At 43.2% G+C, this 20,803-nt stretch overlaps 1 protein-coding gene across 6 annotated transcripts; it reads right to left on the bottom strand.

Annotated features, from left to right (window-relative positions):
* Positions 1-6,863: 6,863 nt before the first annotated feature.
* ppp6r3 (protein phosphatase 6, regulatory subunit 3) lies at positions 6,864-20,280 on the bottom strand. 6 transcript variants are annotated; one of them, XM_023842168.2, is made up of 26 exons: positions 20,071-20,280; positions 16,759-16,928; positions 16,170-16,403; positions 15,592-15,778; positions 15,203-15,340; positions 14,829-14,894; positions 14,580-14,692; positions 14,191-14,304; positions 13,959-14,088; positions 13,362-13,514; positions 13,054-13,212; positions 12,898-12,962; positions 12,690-12,805; positions 12,511-12,596; positions 12,324-12,410; positions 11,922-12,019; positions 11,139-11,193; positions 10,849-10,982; positions 10,626-10,747; positions 10,315-10,501; positions 9,516-9,613; positions 9,221-9,410; positions 8,773-8,790; positions 7,615-7,737; positions 7,404-7,487; positions 6,864-7,298 (listed from the first exon to the last, which is right to left on the bottom strand). In XM_023842168.2, the coding sequence occupies exons 3-26, from the start codon at positions 16,394-16,396 to the stop codon at positions 7,247-7,249; spliced, it is 2,802 nt and encodes a 933-aa protein (XP_023697936.1). In that variant the 5' UTR covers positions 16,397-16,403; positions 16,759-16,928; positions 20,071-20,280; the 3' UTR covers positions 6,864-7,246. The 6 variants fall into 6 exon arrangements, with proteins under 6 accessions (XP_023697936.1, XP_023697938.1, XP_023697939.1 ...); XM_023842170.2 differs by having other exon boundaries at positions 11,922-12,001; XM_023842171.2 differs by having other exon boundaries at positions 11,922-11,968.
* Positions 20,281-20,803: the final 523 nt, after the last annotated feature.

Genomic DNA, 20,803 nt, shown 5'->3' with positions numbered 1-20,803 from the left:
TTTCAGAGAATAAGCAGGCTCATTTTCTTTGATTTTGAAGATTCCATAATACGAGAAAATTAAGAACCTTGTTGTCTTTGGTTTGGTTAAGAAATATATGTTTGTGCTAGCCTGTCAAATGTTATCAACAGAGTTGGAATGTACCCGTCCAACAGTTATCATGAATAAGCTAGATTGGTCAGATTAACAACGAGAACCTTATATTCATGCAAATAAAATTACCATTGGATTGCTCCTGAGTACATGTATATCACTGCTAAACAAGAGACAAGCCAATGCCTCTATTAGAACCTGAGCTTGAACTTTAGTACGGGGATCTCATTTGATCAGATGGTAATCAAGTTTTGCTGGTGACTAACTCAGTATCTTTCGGCGTGTTGTCTGCTTTTGTTCACCATGAAGTAATCATTACATTAAATGGCAAATGCTGTTACAACATTCTATTTCCCTTTAAACAAAAATATACCAGGTAAAAGGTTTGCAGTGGCTCTCGTCTAAATTCTATAGAGATCATAAAAAGACCAGATCATGAACAGAGAAACAAAAAAGAAAAACAAGCCCCTAAATGACAGTTACCTAACACTGAACGTAGTGAAAACTGGCATTTTCCACTGGATGTTGAGATAATTTGTTTTGTAAACAGATGTTTTGTAAATAAAGTAAAAAAAAAAAACAGGACAAACACTGCAAATAGTTTATGTTCTGGCTACGAATTTTGTGTGTGTTTTGACCATGCTCACAACAATTTAAAACGACTATTCAAATCTCTAACGTGACACATTAAATTTAGTACTACATCCCTCAGGGTGAGCAGAGAGTTCCTAAAAACTTGCAGTTGCCCACAGCTGAGTGTAACCATTAGCAATGTCACCAGTGTGTGTGTGAGCAATCACTGCTAAGCAGTCTACATGTGTCTACATTACAGCATTAATCATGTCTTCCACACCTAAGAATATAATGGAAAGAATACAGCATTAAGTAACAAGTCAATGCTATTAGTTTGAGCAAATTACTTTGATTAGTCACTTATAGAAACCTTATAATGGAACTTCAAAAAAAAACCATTTTGGTTGGTGCACAGCATTAGTAATTTCGGCAAATTCAATGTGACCCTGCAATTATGGGTTATTTTGAAAGCTAGGAGATAATGGTCCTCTTTTTGTCAACTTTTTCTGCCTTTGTGATCTGTAACTAATGTCACCTTCATAAACAAGGGGCCTTTACTTTCAGGTCCTGATTGGACCGCTGAGCGAGGCTGTGCTCGCGTGACATTTGCGATTACCTTGTTTCTGACATCTTCCTCTCGGAGTCCGTAGGCAGCGTAAAAGTCCGTCTGTCGGTTGACGCCCACTTGTCCCAGGTTCTTCTAAAGACAGTAGTAAAACTTCACGAAGGGTGATTATCAATGCTGGCATCAGTTGAGTTTTACCCCTGTGTCACTGTCATGCTTTTGCACACCATATTTATCAAATCAGATGTGGCGTAACAGAAGGGTATCATTTAAAGAAAACCTTCACATGTTCCAGATAAAGAGGAAGCATTGTAAGCAAAGTATCCTACGCAACGCAGTGCTTATGATCCTCAGTGCTGCAGATCCCATTATGACTGAGACCCCACCTCAGCAGGCAGGCACAGTGGCTCGTGACGTCCACCTGTAATGACCCGGCACATCAAAGAGCTCCAGTGGGGATGAGCACTTTCTTGTCTTTTGGGAACAGGGAAGGTAATCTGCAGTATAGCCATCATGTCCCATAAACAGTCTGCGAGGAAGAACATGGGCTGTAGAAATCCTCAGGGGTACACAGTGCTGAAGAAAGGAGACATTACACCTCACGGGCCTCGCCATTTGGGGTGGGGGGCATGTACTCTCAGATTCATAGTCACATCTGACTAACACTGTGTCAGACCCAGATGAAAGACTGGAGTCACATTTCCGTCTTGACAAACATTGCATTCATTTTCTGAAAGCAGTAGTTTTTTTTTTTTTTATTAAATCCAAGTTCATCACATCCACAAATTAAAAAATAATACATTTGACATTAGGCTCTTCCTGTATTTATACACAATTATAAAACAGCTCACCAGTGACACACCTATTTTTGGACAAAAATGATAGTACCAGACCGTCTGTTTGCCATTTGTGTCATGAGTCACGATGTGCCCATCGCAAAACAAATTTCAAACATAAGTTTGAAGACACCTAATGTGAAGACACCTTCTAAGTGGTACGACAAAAAGCTGAGCTGCTGAGAAGATGTAAGATGTGCATCACAGACAAGAGGAACTGTGGTTTCATCCTCGGGGAGCTGAGCTGTCTAATGCGAGAGCCCATGGAGATACTGTCACCTGTGAGGTGGTGAGAGGGTGGATTTCCTGGTCTCAATGTAGGCATATCCAATCATGGCCCATTCAGATCCCTAGTCCCAGCTAAACATGGCCTTTTATAATTGACGTGAAGGGAAGCCTTGACATTTGATTAGGTCATCCATACATTTGACCTGTACTTGCGCAATAGATAGTAACGAACGACCAGCTATCCCCAGAACAGAGATCATACTACACACTGTCAGAGTGATATTGCGTGACGTCAATTTTACAAATGAACCCTAATTTCACATGGTCTCCATTACGTGAGTAATTCTACTCCCGTTAGTTTAGTGTAATCATAGAGATGTCAAGAGAAATGTCCACCACATCTGTGTTGCTCGCAGTCAATTGAGTATCATCAACTTTTCTCCAAGTCATTCTTTATCATGATTAAGTCACTCTTAGAGGTTAAGCAATCTCCTACCACGTAATCATGGAGGTTCTATGATATATCTCCAACATCCAAGAATCACATCATCTCACTTGTGAAGCATAATAGTGAGGTCCGTTATGAGTTGGTCACCCAAATCATGTAGAAATCATATACACCCTATATCAGGCGAGTAATAATGGCTACTGTTATTGAAATAACATGTAAGAACTGAGAGGCTATGCTTTCTGTGGTGGATCTGCTGGTCTATCTAAGGTCCACCTAGGACTTGGACTCCTCACACAATGTACACACACCTGTCAAAGGCATACCTGGTACATCTTGTGATGAACAGGGTATTTTCCATATATGATGAGAGTATGGAGACTGTGGTGCTGATGTAGGGAAGCTGTGATGACCTTCAGGCAATGTGTTCTTACAGTGCACCCACACCAGTAGAGGTGCTCTGGAGATGATTATGAAAATCGTCCTTTAACTATATAATATTCATACAATGATTGAATATCATATATTTACCACAAAATCAATTCCTTAACCACTGCACCATCTGAGGCCTTTAAGTCAAACATCTGAAAAGCATTTCCATGGATTTTGATCAATACAGTACCCTACTGTACCCTAACATTTAAAATGAACTGTAGAATTCATATTTATTTAGGTACATGAGTACGATGCCACTGTGTGGCTTTAAGGTAGTACTGCAGTACTGTATAAAACTTTGAAATATTTGCTGGCTTACATGAATAGATTTTTTTTTTAAAAAGATATGCAGAAGTTACTTATATGTAGCAATATAAATTTACTATGCAGCATTTTTGGTAGAGACAAAAAGGTGTCTCAATTTGTTATGGCTCAGATCAGTGGTACAGCAAGCACAATCACTCTTAGTGGTATACAATGCAGGCTACCTCATAGCCACGAAGGATGGACAGCACCCCCTGTCTGCGGTATGCTGCACAGTAAAGAGGTATAACGATACACAAACATTGTTTAAACCAAGGGTGGGCAAATATATCCCTAAAGAGCTGTAGTTTTTTAGAGTTGTGACAAAGCAAAACATCAAAATATAACCTGTTTTAGGAAGAAAAATTGCAGGAGAGCTTCACGGCACCATCTCATATTTACAACAATCACTGGGCTGAGGGCAGTGTCTACAATCAGGCATATTATTCTTGTTTTTTTTTTTTATCCCGGCAGGAATTCCCAATTAATTCCATTTTAGGCGCCACTCTCAACACACCACACCAGTTGGCAACCAGCCACCACTGGCTGTATAGGCCAAAAGGCTCATCAGTGTGCTTGGAGTGCCCTATTCACTCCATTCCACCCACAGTTCCATAGGTTCCCAGCTGACGTTGCTCTCGAGATGAGAGGAAACCAGCGGACATGACTGACAGCAGAACAGAAGCCGCTTTGCATTCTCCAGGCGCCCTTGCCAGAAAGTACCATGACAAAAAGGACTGAACCCAGACATCAGCTATAGGACCTTTGAATTACTTGCAAAACAGAAGCACTGATGTTAAAATTATAGTTGTGTCAAATATTTCCACTCTAATTCAGCATCAAGGGTTGACAGCATTGGGCCACTGAAGAGTGTATTCTTCATATATAATACTGAACTGTACCAAGACACGGTTTTAAGAGGGGCCTGCTGAGTCATGGGAACGTAAGTCTCCCGTTCTGCTCTAGGTGATGTCAGAAGAGGGTCCTCCACACAGAGTAGAGGCACCACGTCCCATGGGGTGACATCAGGTACCTTCATCCCTGCAGAGGTGGTGTGGGAAGAGAAACATTGCTCACAGCAGCACTGTCAAATGTACCAAATATTAGGAATCCCCAGCACTGCAGATATACCACATCCTTAGGCTACGGGTGTGAATTAGATTTTCTGTACTTTGGTATGAATGTTCCAGTTGTGGTTTTGAAATGTCTTTCTATCGTTAAAGTGAGAGGATTTAACTGAAACAGAAAATAAAAATGAATGGAAACAAAGGCAACCATGGATGGTGATTCAGCCTTTCACAAACCACAATCACTTCTTGGAAATCTGCAACCGCCTGCTTACAAAGTTTCTCTAACCTTAACTAACTCCGCTAAATTTAATTATACTTTAAGCACCACCATCCAATACAATTCAACATTTAAAAATAAAGGGTATCACACTATAAGTACAAGCAAAGGGGCAGTTCACCCCAAAACTGAAAAAGATATGTTTTAGAGGGGCTTTAGTGATATCTATCCATCTAGGATGTTCTGCTGGGAGTCACCCAGTTTTGGATACCGGTTGTAGAAATGTTGGGCTTCTCTTGATTATAATGGGAGTGAACGGCATTATTTCTGTGGTAATTAAAGTGCCAGAAAAATACATCTGAAAAACTCAATAACAATGTCTCTTACCAGACATTGAACCACAGACTTTGAAGTGAGCGGTTCAATGTACAAAATATTTCCTTCTACCAAACTCCACAGACCAATCATATCCCTGTGCAGGGAGCCTGTGCCCACATCATCTGCACAGTGAACTGCGGCATTGACTTATTCCAGCCTCAGAAAACGTAGAACTTACCTTATGTCATTCACCTTATGAAGCGTGCATCATATTGCGGTAGCTTTTACAGTCAAAGATTTGCGCTTTCTATGTAATTACTGGGGGCAATCAGAGATGGTTAGTGTCAGGGACATCAGGGATGGGGCGAAGCAGCATGTAGGCCACACTCGTGATTGAAACCTCATTGGTTTGAATCCCAGGACTGGCAGACCGATCCCACTTAATGCCCAAATGCTCCAGGGCCGCTCCCTGTGCTGTGACCCCCAAGCCTGCGCTCACCAGTATGCGTTTGTGTGCCTCATGGAGAGCAAGAGGGAACAGGTATGATGGACAATTTCCCCATGTGGATGAATGAAGCATCACTATTCTATTCAATAAGGGCAACACTGATCCAGAGTCCGGGGGCAGAGAGAGAACCTGCACCCATAACTTCCAAAGCCAGCCTACATGAACAGAAATCACCACAAACACAAGTGAAGCAGGATTATTCAGCAACGGTGAAACCACAGCTGAAAAGGAGCATATTCACATTTTGTCCAGAATCACAATGTTCGATGCAACAGCTGTTGAACATTATTTTTAAACAAACTGACGTTCAAGACTGGACTATTTAACTGGCAGTGTTTTAAAAGGAAGAAATGAGATCTTCTTGATCACTTATTCCCAAAAGATGAAGATTTCCTCATTTCCCCCCACCGCCGCTTTGGCGAAGATTTCCACCCTCTACAGTGCACCGTGTGGTTAAATATCCACCACCAGGTGGATTTAAACATCAGGAAGAATAACCACACAGACACCAAGCATGATTTCTTCCAGCAGTGTTGAATGTGTCATTATATTTGTTCAAACCAAAGAAATTAACAAGTTACATATGATTGCCTGCCAGAGGCCGAGGTCGAAAAGAAATTTAAAAAAGGGGGTAGAAAAAAATAATTTAAAAATAAAATTGTATTTATTCACACTGCTGGCACTGATTGTTTTCTTGTCAAAAAAAGCACGATTGTAGTAATATCAGAAATCACTGCATCCTTGTCATTTACACGGATTCCTATGTTTTTTGATAAATATAATACTGTACATATATATATTTATATTTGTTGCGGGTAGAAGGGTTGAGGTCAGTGACTGGGAACAATCGTTCAAATAGGACCACAAACCTTCAGCAAGAGTTGACATTAGTTACATGCAACTGGAAACCATTCTCTCTAGCTGTCTCGGGGGTCGCAATTTTTTAATTTGTCAAGCAGGAGAGCAAGCTTATGACTCTTCTAGTAACAACACTACTTCAATAATAAATTAAGATAAAAACTATACCAAAAGGTTTTCAAACTTTGCTCATGTTTTGAGGATACAAGAAACATTTACAAATAATACCTGTAGCAAAAACCCCACTGTTGAATATTTAAAATTAAGTTCCCCAAATAATCAGCTGAATAAGAAAAGACCAACTTAAACTATAGGCTAACATTTCATTTTAGCTGTTGCTTTCAATTTGAAGAAATTATGATTTTGTGCAGGAGGAAACCTTATCAAAAACAGCTTTTTTGGGTCACACTATGTGTTCCAATTGGTTTATTTCAGTTATATATTTTCGGCGTCTGTATACATTTTCTTTATAAAATACTTTATTCATACAATCATTTTAACGATAGCAACATTACTATTAACTTTGAGTGGCAAGATATCAGACATCGCATAAGAACAATAGTATATAAACAAATGGAAAAAAGTTCGGTATCCATTAGTACGTTTGTTGGTTTCTCTTCATACAGTTCGAACTTTCTGTACAACTGTCTGTAAAACCTATTACGAATATTGCTGGTCCTGATCTGGTGAGGTTAGGGCAGTGGTGGCTCTGGCTCTGAGCTTGCACTGCCCCCTACTGGGGCCCCCAGGAGGAGAGCTGTGCGTGACAGAAGCGGGCCACCCGGTGCTGTGCGTCACGCCGGCCCATTCACCATAGCCTCTGGCGTGGGCGTGCGCTGTTCTGTTCTGGAGGATCAAGGGGGGGGGGGTGATAAAAATGCAACATCCTTCCCGAACGGCGAATGCACGGAGTCCCTCAAAGCCCCCGCCCATCGCCAACCTCAGACTTACTTGGCCTCATCCATGGCCGCCACTTGCTCCAGAGGACCATTTAAAGCTTCGGTCGGAGATTTCGCTTTCTCCAAGTGCTTCACACTGCCAGGAAGAAAGGGAACATTTTTAAGTGCTTGGGTTCCGACCCCGAAACGTCGACGTGAAACCACACGGGTGATTTCATAACAGCCTTTGCCCACTAAGCACGACCGTTCACAACAACTCCCACCTCTGCTTCTGGTGGCTGCTGGCAGGCTGACCTGACGGAAGGAGGCTTCTCTCTGGATCAGCACCTTCCGCCATGGAGAACTTTGCAGACATGTCTTCAGAGGTAGACAGCTTCTCTTCCTCACTACAGAGAGAAGGGTGGCGATTTTAGAAAGTCTTACCTTTTTTGCAGGGAGATCTGTGCTCAAATATGAATATTTGAACTGCTTCAACACAAAATAATGACATGCCGAATGAAGAGGGCCACGTTAATGCAATGGGACAGCGGGGATGGGGGCCAGGGAGAGTACACAAGAACCATACTAAACAAGGCGTTCAGAAGAGCTTCTCGGTAAGCTGGACGCAGGGATCAAAATGCCTGGCAGCTGACAAGCGGGCCGCCATTTTGGACTTACGGCTGCCTGCTTCCAAAAGCTGGCCTAAATGCACGCGCTTGCACTTTACCACAAGCTACCAGAATAAAGAAAAAAAATACAGATCCATCTCGTTCAAATCTCAAGATGCTTGATGGAGTAAACCCAAGAAAGTAAACCAGTTCATTTAAGAGAAACCCACAATACCTCAGAACTAACCAAAAGTTCCCCATGGTGATTACTTGTGGCAAAAAAAACTGGTTCGCAGAGTAACCAAAATGAGAGCAGAACGAAAATAAAATAAAATATAAAACACCTGCTAAAGAGTGGGCTGTACACGGCTGCTCTTTCCCACATGATCCAGCACCACATATCAGAGATTTAAGGCCATACGAGACTCCATTACACACAGTTTTCTGAAGGCCATAGTTAGAAACTGCACCGGAGGCTGTATCCGACATACAGGAGCAGGTTGGCCCTGCTGAAGATGGGTTTAACTCTTTCCCTGCTGCCTGATGGTGTTCCGTTAAGAAGCTCAGACTTCAGCTACAGCAGCTCCGCACACTTCCATGGAAACACATCATTGTGACAGAGCAGGACCAACGGGGACATGGAGGAAGCCCGAGGACACACTGGCTGCTATGAGAAGCCATGACACCCAAAGCCCCGAAGCCCATTTGTACTCAGAGGTAAACATGCAGATGGAGATGGTAATATTTAGAAAACCACAAATAAAAAAAATAATAAAAAAAATCAGAGGCTGACAAAGACACAGCAAAAGCGAAACCTTGATGAGCTGTACATACCGGTAAGATTTCAACACTCTGAAGCCACACGCACGGCAGGGGAAAGAGGAAGCTCATGTTGTAAAATGTTGCAGTTATAGGGAGGAGAGAGTTTCTCAAAAGTAAAGAAAAACCCAACATGTGGGATAGTTTTAAGATTTTATAAACTCTGCAGCAAAAAAAAGGCAGACAAGGTCACACTAAGCACACATGCATAAACATTCAGTGGAAACTGGGTTTCGTAACTAGTGAAGAATCTGGCACTACCAATTGCTGCAGGAGAGAGACCCACTGGACAACAGCAGCATGTTCCAAGTAAGAACTTGCTTTAGCTGTGTGTCAAAAAGCCAGGAAGGGTGCTGAAAACTGACCACTGTTCCGGTAAATCAGAACAGCTCTTGTTCACATGCTGTCAAAGATACGGCTGATGGGGGGGGGGGGCATTACAGGAAGATACTGGCTGGCTCACCTTTTGAAAACAGCAGTCTCGGTTTTGGCATCAACAGTAAGGCTGACGGTCTCTTTCATGGACCCATTGGTGACCGTCTCCGTGATGCGATCGCCGACAGGCTCCTCCTCCGAATCGGGCCCCTCCGCCATTCTGGCCCCACAGGGCTCAGCTTCAGAGGAGGTGTCATCACCAGGCCACCCCCCCATCCCTGGAGGAACAGTGGAGCCCCACATCAGTATTGTCACTATAGCAAGTGACTTGTTCGGGGGGCGGGGGTTAGGGTTAGGGTTAAGGTGACTTCCAGGCCGTTCACCTGCAGGGGGTGCAGGTGCATTGACACCAAGGGGGTCGACAGTGTCTGCGCTGGTTTCCATGGCTACAGGGGAGTTGCTCCGCAACGGATGTTTGGGGCTGCGGCAAAACCAAAAATCCAGGGTGAATGAATTAGAGGTTCTAGGTTGGTCCTACAGAGACATCTCACATCCGTTTAGCAGAAAGGCATCAGTGTTTATAAAGCTTGCAACGCAGACATTGACACTCAGTAATCTACAAAAGACATTAAACCACGCTACATGCCCCTGAGACGGTTCACTTGCATTCTAAACTCAGCGTGTATACATCTTACAATTTTGCCAATGATAACACATAAGGCTCACAGCACTGCCCACTGCTATGGTTACAACCTTGAACTCAAACCTATAATCTCACACTGAACCCGCCCTGAAAACACTTAATGTAAATCTCTGCACTTTGAATAAAGGTGTTAACTAAGCAACCATAATGGAAAAATAAAAGTCTCACTCTTTTCGGGGCTACAAGACACAATCCAAGCTGTTTTGTGTTACGCTACATTCATCTTCCATGTGCAGGTTCCAACTCCCTTAATTTTTACTCTACCGTCAATCATCCAAATAGTAATAATATTATTTATTTTATTTATTTTTTTAAGACTTTTGCATTGAATGGGAAACATTTATCAGACTTTCACCCAGCATTTTCTATTGCTTGCTTAAAAGGTAACTGGCAAACATACTATTGTACAATACTACTAATACCACTATTCTTGTATATCTCCATTTTCCCCTCATAAATCAGGCTGGCCAACCACTGACCTCATAGCAGCAGGACAGCTGGAGAAGTCCGCCCAGCTGGTCTCCTTCCCCGAAGACGTGGCAGAGCTCCACCCATCGGTCTCGGACAAGGCAGCTGGTGCCGTGGCCCCTGAACCAGAAGCCCCAGTTGCTGAGGAACTAGCCGTCTCCATGGGGATGTCATCAAAGTTAGCCGTCCAGGAGGGGGCTACCAAGACAACCCAGCTCATGCTTTCGAATGTGCAAGCTATCAGATTCTTTTTCATGAACTTATGGGGGCGACGTATGGTGATAGTAGCGTTCAGGGAAGAACACTACACTCCGCTGCTTACCCTCACTGGAATCGATTTCCATTCGGTCATCAGGATTGCTGTTGCTGCCTTCAAAGGGGTCCTGTTTAGCATCCTCCTCTTCTGAATCTGTGCTCTCCTCGCTGTCGGTGCTGCCGGAACTTCTGAGAGACGAAAGGGAGAGATTTTTCCCCAGTCGAGAAACAGAAAAAAAAGGTACAGCACTGCTTATTTGCCCGCTAGTCCGGCAGCCAACTGGCCTTACCGAGGACGGCGGCGCTGAGCCTCAGGGGCAAAGGTCACATCTTTCTCATCCCAGATGTCCTCCTCGTCAGAGCCAGTGTCTTCAAACTGCTGGATCTTCTCCTTGCAGCAAGCTTCAAATAGGGCTATATTTGCCTACGGGAGAAAGTACACTCTGATGTCAGAACACAGGGTTGCTAAGCTCCCTATGCAAACCATTATGCTGATGCAAATCACAGCTGTTAAAGTAGCTCAGTTAATACTTTCATTAGCTAGTTAAAAATTCACTAAAAGCTAACAAACAGTACTTACACTTTCATTTGTATTCAAGGAAAAATTGATGTCTGATATTCTATCAAAGGGAATACTGCAAATATTAAGAAAAAGTATTTCAGTACAGTTAGTAACACAACATTTCAAGAAGAGAACGTGCCCCAAATCTCTACTGTCTGACTGATAAGGAACAGGACAATCACCCAGCCACCAAAATTAAGCAAGATTCAAAGTTCACATAGTCCCCACCAGTCCAGTCAATCATTTTTGAGAATAGAAAGCATCCCAAGAGAGACTACGATACCCAGAAGGCCTTTGAAATAACACCTGTTAAACCTGCTACTCATTGAAACCCAATAAGCAGTTCACGTCAAATTTAAGCAAATTTCCATAATCACGTTGCCTTTAAAATTGTCAGAATGAATACAAGAAGGAATTTTTGTCTACAAATTAAGCCTTCTAAGACAGGGGTGTCAAACTGCAGTCCTGGGGGGCCGGAGCCCAGTGTAGCTTAGCTCTTTCCCTGTTCCACCACAACTGATTAAGCTCATGAGTTGTGTGGTAATTAGCACAAGGAGTTGAATCAGGCGTGTTAAATGAGGGGAAACCCAAAAATATGCAGGGCTCCGGGCCTCCAGGACTGCAGTTTGACACCCGGGTTCTAAGACATTTCCTACATTAACCTTACAGAGCTGCAGAAGACAAACCTCTTGGACAAAGCCTTTCCCAAGAGTGACCCCCACATGATTTAGGTGATAACATCAAGTTCCACCCTGAGAACACATGGATATGAGAAAAACAGCATGCGTTCAGAGTACTCACTCCACGACATCATCTTGATCGGCAAACTCCTCGTCATTGAAGCCGAACTGCTCAATAAAATTGGACGTCATTTGTTGCATCTGATAATCAGAAAAGGCCTGGCGTGCCCAGGACCAATGATAATGATATAGTCTTGGAACTACAAAGAGACCTTCAAGTTGTTTCATTTCAACACAGTTTTAAAGATACAGGTTAAACAGTCCGAGAAACGCTCGAGCGCAGGTCTACTTGAACATCTACCGTTAAATACTTGCCTACAATTAAAATAATTAGTACAAATCATTAAAAAGCATGGCATCATCTCATTAACAATATTTTTAAATGACACAGAAGCAGCGATCAAAACCAGAATAGAAGATACAGATAACCTTATTTCACCAGCTCCTCCAGTTACAGACTTACTTGCTGCAGGGTGGAATCCTGATGAAACCCATTGTCCTTAAAATCAACCTCATCATCACTAGATGACGGAATGTGGTGGGTGCTTACCTGCATGGAAAGAGGCAGAATGGTTATAAGGATCTCCAACCACCCCCCCCCCAAACTCATCATATTACTTCAGTGTTAATCAGAAGAAGGAGCCACATACTAAGTCTACAGTGTTCTTCTTGTTTGTATCTGCTAGAGGACCCGACGTGAAAGTTTCCCATCTTTCCCGAATGTCTTCCTGGAGCTCTGGAATGGAGGAAAACATTTCAGCACACAGCCAGGCCAGGTGGACGCAAACTGTCCCGAGGACAGATAGACTTCTGCCACACCCCAGCAAACCTGATATGAGCTGCTGTATCAGTGTGCTGTTGGGCCCCTTGTCACTGTTGTGCACGATGGAATTGGCTATCCTGGTCAGGTGGCCCATGTAGCCTCTTCGCCGGCCACCCTCAGCTCTGCAAGACAGTGGTTGAGTCGCTCAGTCCCTGACAGGAGAACAGCAGCGCAGCCACATAAAGAGGGAAATTATGAATGCAGAAGCTCTTACTGTTCCTTCTCATTGGAGGCCCATGCATCAAGTATTCTCTGTATCAGCTGGCACTTCTGGAACAGCTGAAGATGCAAGAGAAAAAGGGGGGATTGTTTAACCACAAGAACAAAGTACCAGAACACGCTCGTGCCTGTCAGATGGGTCTGGACTCACGTGCTTGACTAGGTGGTTCTCCCTAATGGGCTCTTGGTCTCCGTCTTGGTTGATTTGGGGATGGCTATTTAGGGCTGGGGGCATAGCTAAGATCATCGCAGTGCAGATTTCTACTTGTATATGGAGGAAATTATTCCATATATATTTAAAGTACATATCCTGAAAATAAACAAGATATTTTATAGTGAGCACATAGAGGGGATCGAGACTTTCCATAAAGCAGATTTTAAAATGTGCATCATCAACAGCCAACACTGGCAGCTGAACCTTCCACAGTGCATCTGCAGGTCGTCTGGCGAGATGCTTACGAGAATGACTCCGACCGTGTTGAGATCGATGAGCTCCGTGTTGATGATGTGGGTGTTGGTCTGGAGGAGGCTCGCTACCAGCCGCACCACATTCAGACGTGTGTTGCCCACGGGGGGGTCTAACACCCCCCATGTGGTCTTCATTACATTCTTCTGCAAGGCAGCAAACACAGATCGACCTTCAGCAATGTTACAGAGAAAGGCAACCGGGCGATCTTTTCAGGAAGCTCTCTTTGCCTAAGCCATAAAAAGCAGAAATCTAAATTTAAAACAACAGTGGCCCAAAGTCTGGCTATAGAAAACAGCTAGCAGATGAAAGCAGAGACCCAGTGGGACTCTCCACAAAAGAGGGCAAGTTAATCACTCCATTTAACTGCCCTCCAGATGGGTGGTCAAGAGGACTAACACACAGAGGATCTACACTTTACTCATTTAAATTGCTTCAGACTGGGAGGAACAAAATAACAAGCTGACCAAATGACTACTACACAACTGACAGTTTGCTATTCATTATCATCTTAACATTGCATGTAGCGGCAAGATAATGCAACCACAACCAGTTAATATAAAGGCAGCATAATTGAAGGCAAGACGTACTTTTGGGGGCTCCAGCAGCAGCTGATGGAAGTCTTTAAGCCTGGGCTTGACAGCCTCTAGGACACTTAGATTGATGGAGAACGACGGGTGATTCATTCCAGGGGGGCAGCTCTCTAGATGGCCTTCAAAACTGCATTTGTGGGGGAAAGCAGCATTTCAAAATCCCTGCCAGTCTCATAGGATGGAATGGAAACTTTACAGCGCCAACCCTGGGGTAACTCCATGTACGTACGCGGGTCTCCGGGTTTCAAATAGGGTGAGCAGAATCTGGATAACGCTGACGATTGCGGAGTCATTCTTCTCTTTGTCAAAAATGTTAGACAGCAACTGTTCCACCGTCTCCTGTCTGCAATGGGACAATGTTTATTTGATATTAAAATGTAGCGTTAAAAAAAGGGGACCGTCACACATTATGTCATTACTAATGGATATTCTGAGAAAATTCCACAGTTCTTTTTCATAAAAACTACAAATGAAACTCAAAGCTTTTAGAATAAAAAGTGAGTGATGGCATCACAGCTTTAATTGTTTTGGTTTTAGTTGAACACAGATGAAACCAAAACACAAGAGGAAAAAAATATATATTTTTTTATAAAAATAAAAAAAAAACCACATTATTACTTCTCCAGTGTGGCCAGTAAGGGGTCAGTCTCAGAACCCCCCTGGACTTGGAACATCTGGTCTCGGCTGAGCCGGATGATTTCACACAGTGACTGGGATGCATTTGAGTGCCTCTGGCAGGGACAAGCAACAGGAGACAGGCATCAGACAACAGACAGCTAATACACTTTGACTCTGTACAATTCATGCTTCACAATAAAACCCTCCCTGACAGTAGGTAGACTCCCACAGTCAGCAAGCCTCACTTACGTCTTCATCCTGCGATGGCTGTACCACATCTACAAGCCGCTGGATGACCTTCTCCTCATTCAGCCACTGTGGAAAATTCAACAACAGGCCATTAAGGTCGCAACACTAGTGGCCTGTCCTAAAAAACGACCAACTTTATTAGCTGGATGAATACAGCCCCGAGCTGCCTGCAGGTGGCTGTTGCCATCCCTCTGACAAAGAGCCAAAAGCTTCCACAAAACCACAGAAGTTCAAGGAAAAGCAAAAGGGCATCTTTTCACAAATGCATGCGGTCATACTTTTCAAACAAGCTGCATGAATTAATTTCTACACAGCTCTCGCTTTTGTACAGTTTAGAATAAGGGAAGTAGAGGCAGCGAATGAAAAGCGCTCACATTTAAAACGTCCTGACGGAGCTGTTGCGGTTCAATGCAGGTCAGCATCCTGAGCAGCAGGTCCATGATAGCAGAGGTCCCTATGTGCTTAATCATTAGATCCACAAAGTCTTCCCTCTTGCGTAGAAACTCCACAATCTACAGGATGAACAGGAGTTGAATCAGCAAACTGTATGACAAAACCCAGAAGAGGAAGCTACAGACTTTCCTGTGTCTGCATTTTTGCTTTTGTGTATAAGCCTCAAGACAAAAAACACTTGTACACACATTTGGCAGGCAGGAAAAAAAAAACGAGGAAGCTTTATAAAATTCCCCAACACATGGATCGTGTCCAAAGGTCAATCCTGCATAACAGACAGTCTCTTCCTGCAGAGTTTTTGGGGACTTACCTGGTCAGGCTTCCTGCTGATAAGAATACTCAGCACCTTGCTGAAGAAACTGGCTAATAAGGGATTAAGAGGTGGCTCATTCTGGAGGAAGCCATAGAGCTTCATCAACAAACTTTCATCATCTCCCAGTCTGTCATTCACTTGGCCCACATCAGAGGTGAGGAGTTCACAAGATATGTTGGGGTACCTAAAAAATAAAAAACAATGATTATGCCAAAAACACATAATTAGCAGTTAGGATAAAAAAAGAAGTGATAGTCAACTAAGCTAGACACTTCTAGTTCTTTCATATGCAGGCCAACAGTCAAAGACACAGAGCAAAATTAGAGCTAATTGTGCCTGTATCACATGAAAACTGCAGCATTCAAGAGCTCTAATTTTGTACTGTACAACAAATGTCAGCAGTGTGCCCTTAAACAATGCAAACAGCCTTCCTCTTAAAGCGACCACATCTATTAAAGAACAATGCATACATTTTTAGCTGATTAGCTTGAACTTACTTTCTCAGATTTCCATTGTTTTAGAATCTATACAACCAAAGTGGAACGGGAGCATTAGGCTGCAGAGGCCCCACTCACTTGTACTTGAGCTTCTCGTCCATGTCGTTACCAGGCTCCCGGGTTATGAAGGTGACCAAGTCCTCCATGCACTGTGGCCGCACAAGGAAGTCCACCAGCTTGCGGTTCTGGGCCTTGCATTCCTGCAGGACGTCCTCTTCATCCATAACCTCCGTCAAGGTCACATCCTCCTTCTCCAGCAGGGTGTCGATGTGGGACGTTGTGTGCAGGTCAAACTTCCAGAACATAGTGCTGCTGCAACCAGCGAGTGCAAACAAGCTGGGTTACGCTCAGCGGTATTTAAAAAAAAAAAAAAAAACACATGGAATTTTCATGACCAATCACATCCTTAGCAGTCAGCCATACTCATGCCAAACTGCTAAAGCAGTGAGGTCCTTGTTACAAACATATTATGCTTCTCTGGCTTTGAGACCCAGTAATGCTCCAATAACTAGTTTAAACGTAGCTGTACTAATGCTCCCTAGCACTGCTGAAGGCTTCAGACAACTACAACTAAATGTGGCCCAACAGAAGGCGAACAACACAAGCAGTAAAAAGCCCGCCGGCAGACAGCATGGATTTCCCAAAACGTGTTATTAAAAAGGCATACCTGGTTGAGGCAGTAACCTGAAGACAAATCTAATCAAAAATAAAATGCCTGTGCTCTTTGAGGGTTCTTGCCCATTACAGGCTTTACTGACAGCCAAGACAGGAGAAACCCTTTGGTGAGGGATACATGCAGGAAAACACCACAGCTCCCACGAACCAATCAATGCACACCTGCAAAGCAAAGCACAAAGGAGGCACATTTCAATCACCCATTCAGCTCTTAAACATCTTTATACGCATTACATATACAGGCAGTCCCCAGGTTAACAATGTGCAACTTACGGGCAAGTCGTAGTTACGAACGGACTGCCATCAAGCCGATATTATAAAAAAAAATCAGGTTCGAGATAATGAATGCAAGCCTTTGCAACACTCATGAAAACACTGAGCAACTTCAGTGGTTCGTGAGCTTGACGTTCAGTACAGCATCATATGTAGGTACTTTTATTATAACTATCATTAGTATGACATACTGAATTATTAGCCCAAGAATTACAAATTTGCCTTAAGGACAGACTTAGGCAACATAATTCATTCGTAACCTAGGGACTGTCATTACACACAAAGCTGACTAAAAACAGGCAATATATCCCAACGATCCCCACAGATTCTTTGGTTGCAATGCAAAATGTACCTCATAGCAACCGACATAAACCCATGACAGCGGACTTTCAGTTATTTTCCAATGGAAATGACAGTACACATTTTCTTCTACATTCAACACTCATATAAACAAAAACACACATACATACATAAATATAGAAATATATTTAAAAATGAAAAATAATATTGAAAACAAAGGGTCTGTTACTTGACTTTTCCATTTATTAAAGACAACCATGTTTGAAGAAATTTTGATATTTCAGAAACCAGTCAGTTAACTGACAGATGCCCAAGTCATGAGATGGTCCTACCCTACAGATATTTACTAATTTCTGTGGAAGATGAAGTGCCATCCGACAGGTTTGAAGTGAAACACTTAATTTTTTCCAAGCATACCGCAATTGCTTGTTGGCTTCTGACTATCCGCCCAACAGCAGTCATCAGCTAATTTAAGAAAACATATTAAAAATCACCTATACTGCAGCAAACACTAAATTTGAAAAATAAAAACCATAAGATGGATCATAACCTCACTTAAAATTAAAAAAACACAAACACCTGCACAAAATATCTGAATTTTGAAGGTCTAAACTCCCAGAGTGATAAAGGCCTGACAATTTCATGCCTGCAGTGCACATCAGTGACACAGCAGTGCACATCAGTGACACAGCAGTGCACATCAGTGACACAGCTGTGCACATTTCCCCCTTTTTCTGTATACACTGGCACACAGCATCAGGGTAAAAGGTCAAAGAAGAGCCATGTTATATCTACCAGGCTAATACTTCATCCTGCTTTCTCATGAATGGCAGATAGAAAGGAAAGCTTATTAATAGATTTCACGAAGGGGCCTGGTCTCCCTCCAAACCTTCACCTTCAGACTATGAGCTGCTCCGAGCCTCAGCTGGTCATTAGCAACCGTCCGACTCAGCTATGCCGGTTAATTTCTGTGCACATTTATATGCGGGTGAAGCAGTGAGAGGATAATGCTTCCAGCAGTGCACGCTTATGGGAACAAAGGCAGCTTCCCATGTAAACCATTTCGGATACAGTCCTGAATGACACACCAAGCCCAGAGCATGTTCATGTGCTCAACGTCATGTCAATGTCACAGCTGCTGGCTATTAACGTTGTAGCCAAACATAACAGGCACATGGCAGATCAAAGACGCTGGTAACAAACACAAAGTTATCATTGACTCAGCAACTGTTTTTTTAAGCAAAACTGCAGACATCAAAGGCATGAGAGCGTGGGCATATTCCTCTCCTGTTACAACACTGCATGTCCACCTACTCAGCGTTTGGCTAGAAATAGCCACATACTACAGAAACAGAGCACCCCCGCCCCACCCCCGACCTTACTGTAAATCTTATTCTTCCATCAACGTACAAATCCCAGTCATAAAAAACGGCAGCACGTTTTATTGTGGAACTCAAAAACAACGCTTAATTTTAAAGCCATCAGCTGGTATTTACTTTAACTGCACGCCGATGAAACCGATGTCTCCGCTTGATAATTTTTTACCAGCTCCCCGGTGGTGCAACAGCTTGCTACACTTTAAACAAAATCTGATTCTGAAGGACGGTTTTGTCAGTCATCCCACAGAACTACCACAGCCGTCGCGTAATAATAAAAAAACAGAAGCATAACAGTTAGTTTGGCTGTGCAAGATCCAGCGATAGTAATATTACGAACCAGCGAATAAAATGCAGCAATTAAGGTGGTCGCCTCCTTCAAGCCGATGGCTACGTTCATCACATTTGTGTTAGATAAGGGAGCAGGGCGGCGTGCATGTGAATAGGGACGCGTGTTTTGCACCTGCAGAAGAGTAAAATGTGCATTAAACGACATTCAGTTCTGCGGGCTACACCAGGCACCTCTGTACAGCCCTTGCCCCTGCATTAACACGCATTTACTCCAGCATGCGGCTGTAATCACTTGGCAGTCGCAACAAGCATCATGTTATTTCCAGGAACAATAGAACAGGTAAAAAGCCATATACGGTTCACCTGAGCGTGGAGGGACGAAGGTAGTAACAGACGTTGCTTTTATGTACCGCATATTGGTGTGAAGCCAATGCAGCGGAGCGCAGCTCGCCGGCGGCGGGCCTTGTGCTGCTAGTAGGACCGTTTTTTTTTTTACATCCCTGGCACCAATAAAAGCAGAGATAGTCAACTAAAACAGCTAATGGAAGTGGCGTCTATTTTAGGTAAAAGCAGCTATCAAACAGCACAAGTTGCAGATCGATGACAGACCGACAGGCGGACAGATACGCAGGGAAAGGAAGCTGAAGTTGGACGTCGCTGTTTTAAGGCTGAGAATGTGATAGACGGAATATTTCCACCAAACCTGGATGGTTACACGATCCGGCTGGCAAATGTTAACTGCAGATACTTAAATCAAAGCTTCTGCTAAAGAGAGCTATATTTCAGGGGACACCATTTTAATAAAATAAAAGCCAACTTCGCCTGCTACGTCTACCGTAAACCCGGCTTGTTGTGAATGGGGTCCGGCACATGGGCCCCTAACTGAGAATTATACGCAGTAACACAAGACGCTTATTTATTAATTCTTATATGTGGTGAAAACAATGAAAACGGAATTCCGTGGTTATATACCAACCACTCTGACTCTGCAAAACAGATCGGAGTTAGCAAGCAGCTACTCCTGTGGCCAATAACAAGAACTGCATGGACAAGACAGTACGTACCGATAAACTGCGGGAAATCACAAATCCCCCACATGTAGATGGAGAACCCTCTTGCTTCGGGTGTTGTGAACATAAAATACGATGTAAACGTGGTAGTGAGAAGAAAAACAAACTGTTTACAGCAGATTGTAGCAGGCGGGAAACAAGAGACCATTAGAGAGGACTTTCAAGATGGCGGCTCTATCAACTTCAACAACCCCTTCCCCCACATAGCCGCCACATCTGCCAGTCAAACATAATACGTTACAGTCATTGGGTACAGCGCACGCCAATCACACCAAGCGCATGCATTTTTAGGTCCCTGATTGGACAATTGGGCTGTCAATTATATTGTAAAAAAATCCTATTGCTGTGTGTTCCTTTGGAGGCTACTGGACATATGATTAATGAAAAACCCATCATGCCGAAACTGGAGCTTCTGTAACCGCCATCTTGGAGTAAAAATTGAATTGCGTATCTGTGCAGAACAGAGCCGGTCTCGTGAGCCAATATGGCGTTAGTTTCACATTCGACTTCGTGGTGTGTCATTTGATTGGATTAAAGTGATGTCTATCAACCAATACGCCACCTGGCTAAAGCGCGGAAAGTGAAATTGCAATATTTTACGGCTCAGCAAAAGCGTATAAACTGTATATTGTGGCATCACACGTAGTACTTTTCGAAATCTGCTTAAGGTTAAACCTATACTTATAGCATAAGGCTTAGAAATAGTAAGATATTACAGCCACCGAGC

Source organism: Paramormyrops kingsleyae, chromosome 13, assembly GCF_048594095.1.
Source record: "Paramormyrops kingsleyae isolate MSU_618 chromosome 13, PKINGS_0.4, whole genome shotgun sequence".
NCBI classification, from domain to species: domain Eukaryota; kingdom Metazoa; phylum Chordata; class Actinopteri; order Osteoglossiformes; family Mormyridae; genus Paramormyrops; species Paramormyrops kingsleyae.
This window is presented reverse-complemented; position numbering and strand designations above follow the sequence as displayed.

Bases quoted from the DNA above. Each gene is read 5' to 3' on its own strand.
- ppp6r3 (XM_023842168.2), bottom strand. From the start codon at position 16,396: ATGTTCTGGAAGTTTGACCTGCACACAACGTCCCACATCGACACCCTG. The intron at 14,089-14,190 runs GTACGTACATGG...CCACAAATGCAG, and splicing joins TTTGAAACCCGGAGACCCGC to TTTTGAAGGCCATCTAGAGA. The intron at 10,748-10,848 runs GTAAGGCCAGTT...TTCGTCTCTCAG, and splicing joins GCTCAGCGCCGCCGTCCTCG to AAGTTCCGGCAGCACCGACA.